A 19,505-nucleotide genomic window follows, 5' to 3' on the forward strand; every position below is an offset into this window, starting at 1 on the left:
TTTTTATTTTTTATTTCAAAACAGGATCTTGCTGAGGCTGGCCTTTCCTGCCTCAGACGCCCAAGTAGCTGGGATTACAGGTGTGTGCCACCATGCCCTGCTTACATTACTAATTTGAAATTTTTCCTCTTCTCTGATATAAGAATTTTAGTTCTATTAAATATCCTTTAAATGCCATTTTAGCTGCATCCCACTAATTTTGATGTTTATTTTCATTAAGTTTAGAGTATTTTTTATTTTCCTCAAAACTTCTTTGACCCCTGGATTATTTAGAAATATGTTGTTTCATTCCCAAGTGTTTAGAGACTTTCCTGCTTTCTTTTTTTATTTTTTTAAATTTATTTCTTACATACATGACAATAGTGGAGTGCATTACATTTATAATTATCCATCCACAGCACAATTTTTTGTAACTCTGTTCACACCAAATTATTCCATTATACATGAGCTCTCTTATTTTTTTGCATACAATTCTTAATACACCTTTATACCACCATTTATCATATCTCTGTTTGTATATAAGGTATGTTGACCCCAAATTCACATCTTCATACATGTATTTTGTATAATGATGACCCTCTCCTTCCATCATCTGTTGTCTTTCTATTACTGATTTCTAATTTTATTTTATTATTTCCAGACAATATTCTAGGATTTCACTTCTTTTACATTTGTCAAGGTTTGTTTTATAGCCCAAAATATTTTTTATCTTGGTGAATGTTCTGTGAATACCCAGAAGGAATGTATATTCTGCTGTTCTTGGGTCCTGTTGATTGATCACATTCTTCTGTATCCTTACTGATTTTCTACCTAGTCATTTTATTAATTGTTCAGAGAGTACTATAGAAGTCTCCAATTGTAATTTTGGATTTATCTACTTCTTCTCCCAGTTCTATCAGTTTTGCTTTATGTATTTTGAAGCTCTATTGTTAGATGCATACATAAATTGATCCTTTTATAATATAATGTCCTTCTTTGTCTTTGGTAATTCTGTTTGCTATGAAGTCTTCACTATTTAATATTAATATGGTTTCTAGATTTCTTCTGATTCATGTTTATATGGTATATTTTTCCATTCTTCTACTTTTGATCTATACAATGATTATGTTTGAAGTGAGTTTCTCATAGAGTTGGGTTGTTTTTTAAATTCACTCTCTTGCTGTCTTCTAATTGTATTTAAACCATAACTTTTGGTATGATTTGGCTTAAATATGTCATTTTACTGTTTGTTTTCTATTTGCTCCCTGTTGATTGTTGTTGCTCCTATTTTATTTTCTCTCTTCTTATGGGTGATTTGAATAGGTTTTTTAATCCCGTGTTGATTTATCTATAGCAATTTTGAATGTATGTCTCTATATAGATGTTAGTGATTGCTTTTGGTGTTATCTTTTAGATACATAACATCAGTCTATTGATTTCTACATTTTACCATTTTGAGTGAAATATGGAAATCTTACCATTTATATGTATTTATCTGCCCTTCCCACCTTTATAATATGAAATTGTCTTGTGTTTTGTTTTCTCTTACATTGAGAACCACATTAGACAATGTTATATTTTTTTCAGTCATCAAACTTTAGAAAACTCAATAGGATAGTCTGCTGTATTCACCTGTATTTGTATTCTTGCTTTATTCCTGATGTTTCAATTTTCCTTTTTTTGTTCATGCCCTTTCTGCTTAAAGAACTTCTTTGGTCATTTGTTTAGGGTAGTGTTAAATTCTCTTTGTTTTCCTTATCTGAGGATGTCCTAATTTCACCTTCTTTCCTGAATGATATTCTTGCTTGATAAAGAATCATGGTTTGACAGTAATTTTCTTTCAACACTTGAAAAGTGTTCTGCTCCTTCCCTCTAGCCTCCATAGTTTCAGAAGAGAAATTTGATCTTGTTCAAATAGTTGTTCCACTCTAGGTAACTAGTCATTGATTTTTCTTGTGCTTTCAAGAGTTTTGTCTTTTGTTTTCAAAACTTAGATTATGATGGATGGATTTATTTTCGCTTATACTGTTTGAAGTTTGGGCAACTTCTTGAATCTAGAAATTTATATCTTCTGCAAAGTTTGAGAAACTTTTAGCCATTATTTCTTTGAATATTCTTCAATTTCACCTTATTTTTTCTTTCCTTTTGGGACTTAAGTTGCATGAATGTCAGATATTTTGTTGTTTTCCCACAGGTCCTTCAGACTACTTTCATTTTTTTCACTATATATTCTTTCTGTTATCAGACTAAGTAATTTCTCTTGTTCACTGTTTTTTTCTTTTGTTAATTCCATTGTCTGATTGAGCCTATCCCAAGAGCTTGTTTCAGTTATTGTATTATTCCATTCTAAAATTTTCATTTATTCTTTATATCCTCTATTCCTTTGATGAAGATTTATATTTTTGTTTCAGAAGTGTAATTTCTCACTAAAGCATTATTATCATAGATGCTGTAAAATCCTTGTCACATAATTCTAACATCTGTGTCCTCTTGATGTTTATATCTATTGATTGTCTTTTCTCATTCCTAGTTCTTAGCCTGATGAGTGATTTTCTATTGTACCCTGAACTTTTTTGGTATTAGGTTGTGAAACAAGGAATCCTTTGTTTAAAGCTTCTGTTTTAGCAAGCCTCTGCTATAACCAGGCCAGTGTGAAAGAAGAGGTGTTGATCTTTAGTACCAGTTGTGGAATTCCTGGGTCCTCCACCTTGCTTCTTATCTCTCTAGGAAATGGGCGATCCCATTACTACTTGGTTAGGATAGAAATCCATATATGGTTGCCTCTACTGATAGTGGGGTGTGTGGTGATGGTCAGGGGTACCAAATTATTGATATTTAGGGGTGATAGCCCAGGGTCCCTACCCAGTCTCTGCTAATACCACATTAAGGAGGAGGTGGAGGAGGCCCCTAACTCTTGCTGGGTGATAGTGGATATCAAAGCCTTTCAGTTGGTGTCCATCAATACCACAATCACTCTTTAAAAATTTTTAATATCTTTTGTAGAAACATAATTCTCATAGTGTGTAGTTCACATATTTAAAGTATATAGTTCAGTGGATTTTAGTATATTTGCAGTTATATAACAATTACCACAATCTAAATTTAGTACATTTTTTTGACCTCGGAAAGAAACCCCCAACCCATTAGTAGTTACTCCCCAGTGTCCCTGTGCCCAGCCTCTGGCAGCCACAGATCTACTTAAGTGGATTTGCCTATTCTAGACATTTCCTATAGATGGAATCATACAATATGTTGTCTTTTTGTTTCATTTAGCATAATATTTTCCAGGTTCATCCATGTTGTAGCATGTATCAGTATTTCATTTTTTTTCCACAATCAAATGACATTACAAAGTGTGAATATACCATGTTTTGTTTATCCATTCATCAATTGATGGATGTTTGGGTTGTTCCCACTTTTTAGCTATTATGAATAATTCTGCTATGAACATTCACATACAAGTTTTTATGTAAAGATATTATCAGTTGTATTGGATATATTATACCCAGGAGTTGAATTGTTGGATCATGTCACTCTGTTTAACCATTTGAGGAACTGCCAGGTTCTTTTGTAGAGTCTTTATGTGTTTTCCTCAGATAGATCCTGTCTCTGGCAGCACTCCCAGCTCTTAGCCACTGTTATTATCACTGCAGGCTTTAGCATGGTGGTAGGGTCTGGGGGAGGGGCAGCATTCTCTGATCTTCTGATTATGCCTCAGGCTATGGATTGCATAGTGGCCTTCTGTCTGGCTTTGCAGGAAGGTGGTCTTCATCCTTACAGCATTTTGCACCTTCCCCTATTAAGTACCTCTGGTACTCTCTATTCTTTGTCCTTGAGATTCTCCCCAGGGAGGGCCTTTTTCTCCTTAGGTAACAGAGAGGCAGAGGCTGAATGCTTTTCTCTTTCCCCCAGCCAAAGTGAAATTACAACATTGTTCTCACTTGGTATCCTTTCCCCAGAGATGAAGCCGTTTGTTCAGTAAGGGGGGCAGGGTACTAAGCACCAGGGACCCAGATAGCACCAACCAGGTAGCTTACTCCAGTTCCTCCTCTACCCCATCTTCCCTGTGTGAACCTGATTGTGTTCCTGGAGAAAAAGCTTGCAAGAGGATGGGAACCCCCTATGACTAGTCCCCTAGTCCCCAGGAAATTCTTACTCTCATAATAGTTCCCACTTGTCCTCTAGTGATTCATCAAAATTTCTAAATGTTCCTGCTTTGGCTTCCCCACATAAGCAAATGCTCTGTCCTGTGTCTCCCTACAGAGGCCTGTCTCTCTTTAAGGTGACCATGTGCAAGTGGCTATTTCTCTGGCAGATTTGTGAAAAGATGTTAATTTACTGCCTGTCTCATCATTTTCTTGTAAAAAATGGGAGTTTCTTTTTTCCATCTCTCTACAGGTCTGAGATGATATTGGAAGTCTTGTATCTTACATATTTACTGGGAGTTAGTCATTGAAGTATAATATAAGTTATAAGTTATCTTTTATGTTGGGTCTTAATTGGCTGCATTAATAGGTACATATTTTCTTTGATAGTGCACAGTGAGATTTCTGTGTATGCCGTCCCCTGATTTATTCTCTAGGGAAGAGTTTGCTAGGGGTGTGTGAATCCCACATATGTGGTTCAGGGAATACAGAAAATCCAGCAAAAAAAAAATCATGCTTAAAACTCTGAAAATTCTGAATACCTTCTTAAAGTTATATAAAATTTTAAGGATATGTTCTTATGTGAATTTTATTAGTAATTAGTTTAGTTAGTAATTAGTTAATTTAGCTAATAATTACCATCTGATTCTCTAAAGGGCTCATACTCCCAAAGATATTTTTAAAAACATTTCCCTAGAGAAAGCACATATAACTAGAACCAATTGGAACATGTTAAAAAGTTTTCCATGCTTTCTCAAAAGCCAAGATATTTTTATCTAATATTAGTCTGGTCTGTAAAATACATTATCCTATCTTAAAGGTTTGACTATAGGCATACCATCTGTAGCCCTGGAGTCCCATTAATTTTTTATCGAAGACTTTCATAGCAATGAAGTGTAAAATCTTGAATTTTAATTCCACAGAGAATACTGCATACCCTCAAGTAGAGCTTATATACATCATTTTGCCTGTATTTATAATATGCTTGATTAGTTTTCAGACCTACAGCAGATAAAAAGCACTAAGCTGCAAATGTACACATGTTGCACAAAAAAAGGGACATTGAGAGAAGGGAGAATACCTTTCAGAGAAAACCTCAAATGTCATCTCCTATGTGAAAATTGCCCAAATCTCCAAGTCAGACTTGATTACTCCCCCTCCTCCATTACTAGGATACAAACACTTCTGTTTGGTATGAGTATGAGGTAAGAGAAGTAATTATTTAACTTACCTAAATAACCCCAAAATACAATGCTTTATAATCATTGGTGTTCCAGTTGGTATCAGCCCAAAGCCATCAAAAATGTTTATTCTTTTTTCTTTCATCTTCTTCTATTGTATTTTATTGGTACTGGGATTAAACCCAGGGGTTTGCACATGTTAGGTAAGTGCTATATTGTTGAAGTACGTATCCAGCCTTTTTTTATTTTAAGATGGGATCTCATTAAGTTACCTAAGCTGGCTTCAAACTTCTGATCTTGCCTCAGTCCTGCATAGCTGAGATTATAGATGTGTACCACCTTTTTTGTTTTTTCTTTTTCTTGTTCTTTCTCTTTTTTCTTTTCTTTTTTTCTTCTTTTTTTTCCAGCCTGTTTATAAGAAATATGAAAGCTGCTTTAAACTGGTTGAAAAATATTCCCATGAAAAATATTTATATGGTTTTTATAATTTTTAAATTTAGAAATTAATTTATCTTTGATTATTGGAAAAATTAATGTGAACTCAATGTCTTGATAGAAATGGGTATCTTTGTTATCATATAAGGAAAGGTTTTAAGGCCGGGCACAGTGGTGCATGCCTGTAATCCCAGCAGTGGCTCAGGAGGCTGAGGCAGGAGGATGAGAGTTCAAAGCCATGCTCAGAAATGTAGCAAGGCCCTAAGCAGCTTAGCAAGACCCTGTCTCTAAATAAAATATAAAAAAGGGCTGGGGATGTGGCTCAATGTTGAAGCACCCATAGGTTCAATCCCTGGTACCAAAAAAAAAAAAAAAAAGGCTGTCAGAGTTTTAAGCATGATATTCTTTGCTGGGTTTTCTGATTCGTATGGTTGATTGACTTACTTTTTTTTTTTAAAGAGAGAGAGAGAAAGGAGAGAGGAGAGAGAGAGAATTTTTAATATTTATTTTTTAGTTCTCGGCGGACACAACATCTTTGTTGGTATGTGGTGCTGAGGATCGAACCTGGGCCGCACGCATGCCAGGCGAGCGCGCTACCGCTTGAGCCACATCCCCAGCCCCCTGATTGACTTACTTTAAGATTGTATAATTATAGTCAATTCCCTTTGATTAAATATAGTACCATGTTTTGTACTTGTAGCTGTTGTATATGTTGGAGGGATCAAATTTATGTGATCAACATTGATCAGTCTCTCTGCTTTATTGACATGGACCAGACAGTGTTTCCCTTTGTGTCATACAGGACGTAAATGTTTAGGCTTTTCCTCTGAAAAAAATGTCACACAAACATTCAGACTAGCTGTGCTTTAAGAAATTGCCCACTGAGAGATGTTAATGAGAGTAATAAAAGACAGAGTTGTCCATGAAGGGCATTTTCATTTTGTGGTTCTGGCAGGTTAAGCATTGATGTTCTAATTGAATTCATAGTGAGGCCTCCTTTGTTTCTGCAAGCATCTGAGAGGCCAGATGCACATGCAGTGTTGGACTTGGCATAGCTTCTGGACTGTATGTTAGCCTGTGAATCCCCTCTGACCATAAATGAGCAGTTATCTGTTAAGTACAAAGCCTTTTTGTTTCAGTATCGTTTGGGGAAACTACCAATGCATATAAAACAGGCACACAATTAAGAACTCTTAAACTTCTCAACTTCATTACCTAGAAAGATCAGTGTCAACATTCAGCTCCCTCATTCATAATCTTTAACAATGAATGGCTATGTTTCATTTTGTGAAATTTCTGCATTATTTGTAGCCTCTAGAATGTAATGTTCTTGATAAGGCTCTTGCTTGGGAACCCTACAGCTTTCAAGCCAAGCCATCCCCATTTTAGCTGAGCTTCACTCAAATCTCTCTCACTGTATCAACAATTACTTTATGGACTAGATAGAAGAGCTGAGCTACATTTTTTATGCTTTTAGAAGGAACACTGAGGTCATGTTAATAAAATAACTGCATCTAATATTTATTTAATGCAATTATGATGAGCCCAGTACCATGCTAAATCCTTTACACAAGTTAACCCATTTAAACAACCCTGATGAGATGGGTATTATTATTCCCATCTTACAGATGAGTACACTGAGACAGAGAATTTAGAAAATTTGCCAAAAGCTATGAATTAGGGCTGGAGTTGTAGCTCAGTGGTAAAGTGTTTGCCTCACATGTGTGAGGCACTGGGTTCAATCCTCAGCAACACATTAAAAATAAATAAATAAAAGGTTTTTTTTTTAAAAAAAAGCTTTTAAGTAGTGAAGCCAGTAGACCAATCCAGGTAACCTGTCCCACAACTCATATTACTTTCTTGAAAAAATTTTTTTGCTATATAAAACATTTGCCTTGTTCAAGCATCAAACCGTAAAACAAAACACAATTGGAAAGATCCAGTTTTTGTCTGTATGGTTTGAATGTATTCCCTAAAGTTAATGTGTTATAAATTTCATCCTCATTGCAAGTGTTGGGAGGTGGGCTTAATAAAAAGTGATTAGGTCATGCCCTCATGAGTGGATTAATGTCATTGTCAAGAGAGTGAGTTATCATGAGAGTGGATTTGTTATAGAAAGAAGTTACCCAAAAAAGATGGGGGGGAAGAAGGCATCCAGTGTTCTTTTGCTCTCACACTCACTTCTTACCCTACCTCCGTGGGATGATGCAGTATGAAGACCCTTACAAGATGCCAACACTGTGCTCTTAAAGCTCCTAGCTTCTAGAACCATGAGCTAAATAAATCACCCAGTCTCAAATATTCTGTTTATAATATAGCAGCAGAAAATAGACTAAGAAACTCCCTTTCCTGTTTTCTTCTCTACTGCAGATTTTTTAAAGTTTTTGGTTTGCCCTTTTATAGTTTCTTTATGAAAATATTTTCAAATATGTATATATGTGTATGCCACTGTATATGTATAAAACCTGTATTGCTAACTAGGATGTGCTCTAGCTGTTTTGTTTGTATTCAATTTAAAGTCTTTTAAAAATGCCTTTTCTTTTCAGAAGCAGGTTCATGAGACCAGTCTGGTAAATATATTTCATATCACTTTGCAGATATCTTCCTGAGTGCTGAACTTACATTCCCACTTCTTCTTCACATTTTATATTCTGCTTCATGCTTGAGATTTTGACTCATACAGCAAGATAAGGCAGGCTCACACTCTGCCTTGAGTAAAAATGCTTCTCTAGAAAACTTGGATATGACACTGTTTGATCTGGCTAACTTGTAAAATTGAAATTGGGCTTATCATACAAGTCTGCTTTTATCCTAAAGAGGAAGGGAAAATTGTAGTAGTCTTAGGATTTAGCTGTCATTTGCTTAAGAAAAACAGGTATGAATTGGTGTTCTACAGTTTGAGGTTTCCCAGACTTCACAGAGTGTCTGTTCCTTGGAGGTTTGGTATTTCTGAAGCCATGAACAGGGCCAGATGTCATTGGCCTCTGCTTTTATATCTACCTATAGTTTCAAGTTACACTTCCGTAAATATGTATATTAGTTTCCTGGGGTACCTTAACAAATTGCTGGAAACTAGGTGGCTTAAAATGATGGGAATTTATTCTCTTACAGTTCTAAAAGCCAGAAGAACAAAGTTAGCCAGTCTGCACTCTCTCCAGAGTCTTTAGGAGAGATACCCTTCTTTGCCTCTTCTAGCTTCTGGAAGCTGGTAGCATTCATTGATTTGTTGATCAGTACATCACTCAATCACTGCCTCAGATTTCCCCCTGCCTTTTCCTCATATGGACACTTATTATTCCATTTAGAGTCCACCCAGATATCCCAGAATGATGTCTTCATCTCAAGATCCATAACTTAATAACATCTACAAAGACCCTTTTCCCAAATAAAGTAACATCCACAGGTTCTGGGAATTAAGATATAAACATACCTTTTGTGTATATCCATTCAACCCATTATTATATGTTTCTAGGCTACTTAGAAAACATTTTTATAGAACAGAAATTAATAAGCAGACATGTTAGTTGTTAAGATATGTCTCTTGTTTTGTGATTAGATGGTATGGCATTATTAAGCCCAAAGCATGATATTATAATCAGTTGATTTAGTTTGTAGAGTATCACTTGGAAAATAATTAAATATTTTGGGGTGTTAATAAATATTTGTCTTCCATAGTCTTTCCAGATCCAAGGTAGAATTTGCCACAGCACTGTCATTTTCCCAGACATTAGTTTAGTACAATTGTAAATTGCCATCACTACTTAACCACTGGCTCATTAACAGTAATTTATAGAAATAGATTGGAGTGTTCAGCATAATGATGAGTCAGTGTCTCCTGCTAGTCACTCAGAACACTGAGCTCTCTGCAGAACATGTTAAATGAATATGTCTGTGATTTACCCACTTAAACAAAGCATTATGTAATAAACCACCAGTGTTTGTTTCCTGTAGACTTAGATTTATCCCTTTGCAGCACCCAATTAACTTTAATTGGCCAGGATTCCTGGTAGGAAGGTCATTTTGTTGCCCCTTGGCTATTTGCATGTTCAAGGTAGATTTCCTTCTCTACTTTGCTCTGGTCATATTTATTTTAAATCTTCCCTAAGTGAAATAAACAAGCATTTGCAGAGTTGTCTCCTGCAAAGTAGTAAATGGAATGAGCTTTTATTCATTTAAATGGCATCATTCGATTATATGATAATTCAATCCTATATTGTGTGAAACGATATCAGTTTAAACAGAACTGCACTTCCTCAGAATTAATTGCTTTATTAGATCATACTCTGTGTTTCTATGTTCATGTTACATAGAACTTGGTGAGTAGTTCTCCTTAGAAAACCTTGATAAGCATTAAAGGCTAAAATGTTTGCTTGATAGCATCTCTTCCTTTGATTTTTCAGAAATGTGGACACATTTATCTTCAACCTGCAAGTATTAATGTTTTTTAATAGTAGAAATTAGTAAGTGAAGTATAGATCAATGCATACATGCTTCCATGTGAAAATGTATTCCCTTATTACTAAGATGTTAACTGGGCCATCATCACTGAAATCATTGCCATGTTAGCTTAATAATCTATGATATACTCTCTTTAAGTTGCTGGAAAAAACAGAATCAGAAAGCTGAGGCTTCTGTGGCAGTTTAGTCACTCAGAGATCTGTGGAACCAGAGTATCAGTTATAGTCTAAATTGTAGCTCCATACATACCCATTTGTCATTATCCCTACCTCTAACATTTGAACTTTCCACACAGTTATAGTTCCCTGGAAGGAGTGAATTTGGGGCTATCACTGTGAGCCTCTTGGCTGCCACAGTACATTTATTCCTATCTCCTTGCCCCTGAGGTATTCACTGATAGTGATAAAAACTGGTAAACCTGATAGTAAACAGTTAAAAAAGATGAGATTAAGGACATTTTTTAAATTTCTAAGTATAAAGATAACAACTAGAATGACACTACAAATTTTTAAAATATACACAAGGAATACAAAACTGGTAGACAAAGAAGTGTAGAAAATATAATATATATAATTTAAAATACAATAGAGTTTAAAACCAAACAAATGAATCATACCAATAGATATGAATAGGCTTAACACTTATTAAAGAAAAGTATTTTCATGTGGCTCACAAAATGAGACCCCAACTGTATGATTATATAACAGCATACCTAAAACACCTATTCAGAAAGGCTAAAAATAAAAGAGATAGACAATAATATACCAGGAAAATGGAAATGAAAACATTAGGAGTAGTGATCCTGATATCAGACCAAGTAGAATTCAAGCCCCAAAGAAAAAGAAGGAGACATTTCAATGCTAAAATCTACAGTTCACCATGAAAATGTGCTTAGGAATATTTTTGCACTGAATAACACAGCAACTATCTTTATGAAACAGAATATACAGGTGATCCAAAAAACAGAGACATACTAATCATAGGAGACTTTAAAAGCACCTCTCAAAGTATCAGACAGATTAAGTAAACAAAAAAAAAATAACTCATCATAAAGAAAATATCAGTAATTTCCATTATGTAGTAATATTATACACAACATTGTTGTGTATAATATTATAAACCAATCTATTTTTTGTATAGTATTGGGGGTTGAACCTGGGGCCTTGCACATGTAAGGCAAGCTAACTCTGAGCTACATCTCTAGCCCCTTTTGTTTTATGAGGCAGGGTCTCATTAAGTTGTGAAGGCTGGCCTTGAACTTGTGACCTATCTGCCTCTGCTTCCCAAGTAGCTGGGATTGCAGGCACACACCACTGTGCCTGGCTCAACATAGTCTTCATAAGTTTGTCTACAGAGAAATAAAATACTTCGATTCTCAATGTTTTTCATGTTTTAATTATAATATATTAAATATCAATTCTATTTTTTTATTTCTATATATATTATAGTAGCATTAAAAAATTTCTGATGTTTTGACAAAATGTTTAGAAGTCACAAAACAATCATAATTTTTCCATTAATTATTAATGGCAAAATTAATAGGGTTGGGGTGCAACTCAGTGGTAGTGCACATGCTTTGTATGCACAAGGCTCAGGATTCAATCCCTGGCATCAAACAAATAATATTTCTTTTCATAGTTTCAGCATTATCATTTTTATGATCCCACACTGCTGCACACAGTGTGACTGCCTGTACTTTACAGGCCACTATGCAAATAAATTTGAAAACCTAGATACAATAGATAATTTCCTGTGGAAATACATGTTACCAAAATTGACCCCATTAGAGGTAATGAGCTTTAAAAGGGCAATTCCCACAGAAGTAGACAGAATTATTAAGGAAGTACCCCCACAAAAATGGCATTAGGTCCAGATTATTTCATAGGTACCAAATAATCCCAGTATCTGGTACCTATGAAATCAGATTATTTCAGAGCCTTAGATGTCAAAATTGCACAGGTGCCAATCTGAAAAAAACACCCTGTGGCCACAGGTGGAATAATTTAAATAAGAAAATATTAATACTGAATTATAACCCAAAGAGTTAGATATTTATGAATCTATAATGATTTAAATAAATAATTGAACAAATAAATGAGGAACTGGCAGATCTTCACTATAGAGGGATTTCCATGAATAAAGGAAGTGATGAAAATAGAAAATCACTATTAGAACACCATAGTAATAATTGTTGGAGGCAAGATATCTACCAATGAACTCTAAAGTTAGTCCATGGCAATTTGAGGAAAAACAGAATATAGTCTCAAACTATCTTCTCTAAGGTATTTAATTACAAAGGGAAATATAGTAACCTAACACTGGAGGAAACCAACAACAAGACACTACCTGAACCAATGACCAAGTTTAACATCACCAGAAATAACACATCAACATCATACATTCCTGATGTAATAATGGATTGAAGACTCATTATTTCTGTGGTATTCTTGCACAAAGTATAGAACCTCAATCTGTCATGAGAAAACATCAGACAATCCCCAGTTGGGAGGATATACTACAAAATACATCATCAACATTCATCAAATGTCAAAGTTATGACAGACAAAAGACTGAGAAATTTACAAATTGGAGGATAACAAGAGATATATGACTATTACAATGTAAGGTCTTAGGTTGAATTCTAGAACAAAAGGACATTGAAGGGAAAACTAGTGAAATTTGAGTAAAGTTTATAGATTAGTTAGTAGTATTGCAATGTTAATTTCCTTGATTGGCTCATTGTACTTGGATTATTTAAAATGTTAATATTAGACAAAACTAAATGAAGGATGTACAGGAACTCTTACTGTTTTTGTAATGTTTCTATAGGTGTAGAATTATTTCTAAGTAAATGAGCCAATGGCCAAATAAACAATTATAAGTTATCAGTTAATATTTGTTTCTTAGTTTAAGAGAGTTAAGGATTATTTGATGCAAACTGTCTTAGAGTAATTTATATTGTTAATCTAAATTTAATAAGCCCAAGAAAATAATTCAGGAAGGACTCCTTTACTCTTTATTAAGTCCAAAATAGCTTAGCTACCCTTTAGTTCTTCAAAACTTTTCAAACAGAAGTTGGTTCTGACTATTTAGGAAGTAGGACATGGGATGGCCTTTTTAAAAGGAGAATATTAGCTGGGTGTGGTGGCTTGTACCTATAATCCCAGCAACTTGGGAGGCTGAAGCAGGAAGATTACAGATTTGATGCCAACCTCAGCAACTTAACAAGACCCTAAGCAACATAGTGAGGCCCTATCTCAAATTTTAAAAATTAAAAGGGCTTGGAAATGTAGCTCAGTGGTAAAGGGCCCCTGGGTTTAATCACAGTTCCCAAAATACAAAAATAAAAGGAGAACATTAAATGGTATTAGTTCCATAGTTATGAACTAACTTCTCAAGGCATGTGCAATATCTTCCCAGGTATTCCGGAAGGACCTCATCAGTGCCATGAAAATTCCAGATTCTCATCACGTCAATCCTGACAGCTATTACCTCTTTTCGGACACATGGAAAGAAGAATGGGAAAAGGGAGTCCAGGTACCAGCCAGTCCAGACAATATTCCACAGCCTTCTGTCAGGTATTTGCATGCTTGTACCTTTGACTTAGGGAATTAATGCTCTTAATGTTATTTGTATGCTGCTTGGGGAGAAAGAGTGACTAATTACACATATATAATGCAAAGTCACATAATGCTTACCAATTCACTAAGGCACATTATACCAGGTCATGGTGGATCTGTAGTTAAAGTAAAGCTCATTTGTTCAAGAACATAATGCAAGCCCATTTATAGGATGAAACTGTTGGAAATTCAATCTGAAATGATGGTAGGGTTTTGAAGAGCAAGATTTCCAAGTCTGATTCAATATTCAATAGCATTTATTAGTCTTAAAAGAGAAATAGAGCATTAGTTAATAACTTTCCCTTGGGAAGTTGCTTCATATAATAGGGTCATCATAGTGATGGCATCAATAGAGGGCCAAAGCCTACAGTTTCTAAAATGCATAAGCCCAAATGAAAGGGGAGTATTGGAATAATTGGATTGACTGTAAGCATATGGCCTTCATTTGCAAAGACCTGAGAAGAAGTTGAAGTACAAATGGTCTTTGGTTTTGTGGAAAGAGAAGGACTTTTCTGCCAGAAAAAGTATAAATTCAGCTCCTCAGAAATAATGGCTACTTTGGGAAGCCATTTTTGTCTTACTTGTCTTTGTGTTCCCAATGCTTCACATAATGGCTATTATGAAGTGAAATATTAAATATAAGTTTGAGTGAATGAGGGCTGGGGTTGTGGCTCAGTGGTAGAGTGTTTGTCTAGCATGTGCAAGGCCCTGGGTTCGATCCTCAGCACCACATATAAATAAATAAATAAAAGGTATTGTGTCCAACTACAACTAAAAATAAATATTTACAAAAATTTTTTTAAAAGTTTGAGTGAATGAAGAAATGAATAAGTAGATCATACAGCTTCAGGTAAAGGGGCTGGTAGGACCTGCTAGTTACTATGAGAAATAGTTGATCTCATTGTAGATCTATTTCTACCATGTTAGGTTCTTAAAGGACAGAGATAAACATCCTTGAATTTTCTGCTCTCAGCACCATGTTTTATCCTCCAGAACTGCTTGTTGAATCACTTCTAGAAACCAGGGCCCAGGCTGTCCCTCCCACAAGAGGCTATCCACATTCTGTTAAAGAAAGCTTCAGAGCCTTGCTCAAAACATTGTCCCATGTCTCACTAGTTCATCATCAACACTTTCTCCTCCCTCCTAAAAATCAGAATAGCATCATGAAGAACACAAGAGTTGAGCATTTTCATGTCTTTGCTGTCTGTAATTTTGTATAACTGTAGCAGCCCTGGTGCTGAGCTAACAATCCTCATTCCATTGACACTCCAAGTCAATATCAATTATCTGTACAATGGCATTGATTTTAATTTTTCAACTTAAATGGAAGATGTCCATTGTACCACTCTAAAAATAGTATCTATCAGGCTGGGGATATAGCTCACTTAGTAGAGTTGCTTGCCTTGCATGCACAAGGCCCTGGGTTCAATCCCTAGCACCACACACAAAAAAAAATAATATCTATCAAATAAGTCAGGTAACAAGAATAGAGGAACAGTTTAGAAAAGACTAAATTTAGAGACTAAAAGAGTTAGCCTTCTCTCACAAGGAGAGAGATGCACTCCTTAATTCATATGAGACTTTGGTGCTATAATATTTGTTCTGAGAATTCAGAATACTTAACCATTTTAAGTGCCATGAATTTTTGCTGGATCTCTTCTGTTTCCCATAGTTCTTTCCCTGTCATATGAACCCTTAATTTTAATTGGACAACAAAGCAGAATATTAAATTATTGATCATATTAAATTCCTTAATGAAATTTGGACCTGGTTGCACTTGCTAGGTAGAATGTATTGTTTTTAGCCATATGATCCAGTTATACCTCTCCTGGGTATATACCTGAAGGAATTAAAGTTAACATACTATAGAGATACCTGCAGACTCAGGCCTTTCATTTCACAATTTACAATATCCTATGTATAGAATCAGCCTAGGATGCTGATCAGTAGATGAATGGATAAAGAAAGTGTGTCATATATACACAATGGAGTATTATTCAGCCATAAAGAAGAATGAAATCATGTCATTTGCAGGAAAATTATGAAACTGAAGATCATAATGTTAAAAGAAGTAAACTAGACTCAAAAACAAGTATCACATGTTTTCCCTCATATGTAGGCTCTAGGGGAAAAAAGAAAGACAACTTGAAAGTAACACAGAGACTATTAGAGAAGAAGAGGGGATTGGGGGAGGGGGAGATGAGTATGATCAAAATTTTTCTGCACATATAATGTCACAATGAAACCCATTATTCTGCATAATTAAAATTCACTAATAAAAATGTGTATGGTATGAAATGATATTAGAACATTGATGAAGAATTAGTTTTTAATATTACTTCATTTAATCTTCAAAAGCAAATAAGTTCAGTTACCATTTTGTGGGGAATACTAGGGATTGAACTCAGGGGCACTCCACCCTGAGCCACATCCCAGCCCTATTTTTTTTTTTTATTTTGTTTAGAGACAGGGTCTCACTGAGTGCTTAGAGCCTTGCTATTGCTGAGGCTGGCTTTGAACTCTCAGTCCTCCTGCCTCAGCTTCCTGAGCCACTAGGATTACAAGCGTGCGCCACCACACCTGGATCAGTTAACATTTTTGAGTACTATCTATATTTAGACCATTTATTTTGCCCCATGCTGTGCAGTTATTCCAAAACAGGCCTTTTACAGACACGATCTAAGTCTTTAGGGTATTTTTTTGTTGTTGTTTTGTTGTTGTTGTTTTTGTTATTGTTGTTGTTATTTGGTACCCAGAGGCACTCTACCACTAAATTTTATTCCCAATCCTTTAAATTTTTTTTTAATTTTTAGAGATGATCTTGCTAAGTTTCCGAGGCCAGGCTAGCCTCAAACTTTAGATTCTCTTGCCTCAGCCTCCCAAGCCACTGGTTTTATAAGCATGCACTCCCGCCCCCAAGTCTAGATTTTTGACAGAGTTTCCTAATTTCCAATCCATATATCCTTTAAAAAATGTTTTTTAGTTGTAGATGGACACAATACCTTTATTTTATTTATTTACTTTTATGCAGTGCTGAGGATCGAACCCAGTACCTCACATGTGCGAGGCAAGCACTCTACCACTGAGCCACAACCCCAGCCCCATATATCCTTTTTGTGAAATGTATTTTCATATCTTTTGCCCATTTTCTAATTGGAGTATTTATTTAATTTTTTTTGTCTTGGAGATTTGACCCAGGGGTGCTTTACCACTAAGCTACATTTCTAGCCCTTTTCATTAATTTATTTTTGAGACAGAATCTTGCTAAGTTCCCAAGGCTGGCTTCAAACTTGCAATCCTCCTGCCTCAGCCTACTGAATAACTTGGATTACTACACCACTGTCCCCAGCTTAGATCATGTGTTTAATGTCATCTCTTTGAACTCCTCATCTATCTGTATATCCCAAAGATTTTCTCCTATTTTTTACGAATTTCAGTTTTAGGGCTGGGGATGCATAAAACTGACTTATGACTGACTGACATGCATAAGGCCCTAGGTTCATTCCCCAGCACCACACACACACAACAGCATTTTATAGTTTTATATTTTTACATTGAAGTGCATGATCCATTTTGAATAAATTTTGTATAAGATGTAAGGTTTAGGTCTGGTTTCAAAATCATATGAGTTGATTTCTCCCACTTTATTCTTCATTTTTCAAAATTGCTGTGGCTGTTTTAATTTTTATAAGAAACCTTGCTGAATTTTCATAGGAGTTAAACCTATATAACGTTTGATGAAAACTGACATGTTTACAATGTCAAGCCTTCTTATTTCTCATTTATTTAGATCTTCTATGATTCCTTTCATCAGCATTATGTAGTTTACGGCAAACAAGTCCTGTATGTTTTGCTAGATTTAAATTAAATGTTAATTTTTGAGCAATTTTTAATGGTATTATAATTATAATTTTCAGTTTCCATATGTTCATTGCTAGTATGTACAATTACAGTGAATTTTTGTACATTCATCTTATATTCCTACAACCGGGCTGAATTATGTAGTTTTGTTTTTATTATTTTTTCTTTTGATTTTTGTAGTACTAGGGATTGAACCCAGGGACACTCTTATCACAGAGTCAGACCCCCAGCCCTTTTTGGTTTTTATTTGGGGACAAGGTCACATTATGTTGCCCAGGCTGAACTTGTGAACCTCCTGCCTCAGCATCCCAAGTCACTGGGATTACAAGTGTGTGCTGCTGTATGCAGCTCCTTAAAATTTTTCTATGTAGACCATCATGTCACCCCAAAATAAGGATTGTTCTCCTTCTGCCTTATCAATCTCTTTACCTTTTATTTTCTTTATTGCCTATTGCAGTAACTAAAACTTCCAATATAACATACTGAATAACAGTGGTGAGAGCAGACATCCTTCCCTTGTTTCCAATCTTAGGGGGAAAGCAGTCAATCTTTCAGTATTTCAGTCTGATGTTAACTATAGGGGTTTTTTTAATAAATTTTCTCTATCAAGTTTAGAAATTTCACCTCTGCTAATTTGTTGTAGTTTTATCATGAATAGACACTGGATGTTGTCAAATACTTTTTCTGTGTCAAATGATATGATTATGTGATTTGTCTTCTTTAACCTATTAATATTATGAATAACATTGATTGATTTTTCAAACATTGTACCAACCTTGCATTGTTGGAATAAAGTCCCATGTGTTAGGCAGTTTGGGCTACCATAATAAAATACCACAGTCTGGGTGTGTTTAACAACAGAAATTTATTTTTCAAAATTCTGATGGCTGAAAGTCCCTGATCAAAGACCAGAAGTTTTTGTTGAGGGTCCCCTTCCTTGTTTTCCACTTCCTTATATGGCCTTTCTTTGGAGTAGGTGCAGATAGAGGGAGATATTTTCCTTTTCAATAAGCCTATCAGAGCCACAAAGTGTGGTGGAACATGCCTATAAGCCCACCTGTTCAGGAGGCTGAGGCAAGAGGATCACAAGTTTGAGGCCAGCCTCATCAAGTTGGTGAGACCCTGTCTCAAAAATAAAAAGGGCTAGGGATATAGGTCAGTTATAGAGTACTTGTGTAGCATGCACAAGGCCCTGAGTTCAATCCCCAGTACCCCCCACACACACACACACACACAAAAGACTAGCAGTTCTATTGGATTCAAGCCCCACCCTTATGGGCTCATTTAGCCTTAATTACCCCTCTGTAGGACCTGTCTTCAAACACAGCCACTTTGGGGTTAGGGCTTCCACATATGAAATTTTGAGGGGTATAAGACACAATACATAACTTACTTTCTCAAGAGTTTAGAATTCTTTTTTTAAATATTTATTTTTTACTTGTAGTTGGACACAATACCTTTATTTTATTTATTTTTATGTGGTGCTGAGGATCGAACCCAGGGCCTAGCACATGCTAGGCAAGCACTCTACTGCTGAGCCACAACCCTAGCCCTAGAATTCTTTTTTTGTATACTTCTTGATTTAATTTGCTAAAATTATCTTATTGAAAACTTTTCTATGTTCCTGAGGAATATTGACCTGTAGGTTTTTTTTTTTCTCATGATACTCTTATCTGGTGTCATATCAGGCTGATACTGGCTTCATAAAATTAGTTGGGAAGTATTCCCTTCTTCTGTTGTTTAGAAGAAATTGCATAGAATGATGTTCTCATTAAACATTTGATAGAATTCTCCAGTGAAATACTTTGAATCTGGAGATTTCTTGT

General features: G+C 35.3%; 1 protein-coding gene across 9 annotated transcripts in view; it reads left to right on the forward strand.

Moving 5' to 3' along the window:
- Positions 1-19,505, forward strand: part of JADE3 (jade family PHD finger 3) — a 133,781-nt gene that overhangs the window by 68,755 nt on the left and 45,521 nt on the right. For 7 of the 9 annotated variants that reach the window (XM_081276924.1, XM_081276923.1, XM_081276926.1 and 4 more), the window contains one exon: positions 13,619-13,776. In XM_081276924.1, the coding sequence (XP_081133050.1) occupies positions 13,619-13,776 (158 nt within the window). Of the gene's footprint in view, positions 1-8,286; positions 8,311-13,618; positions 13,777-19,505 lie in introns of all 9 variants that reach the window. The other 2 variants (XM_081276928.1, XM_081276929.1) reach the window with 2 other exon arrangements.

This window comes from Spermophilus citellus (assembly GCF_964194105.1).
Source record: "Spermophilus citellus genome assembly, chromosome: X".
NCBI lineage: Eukaryota > Metazoa > Chordata > Mammalia > Rodentia > Sciuridae > Spermophilus > Spermophilus citellus.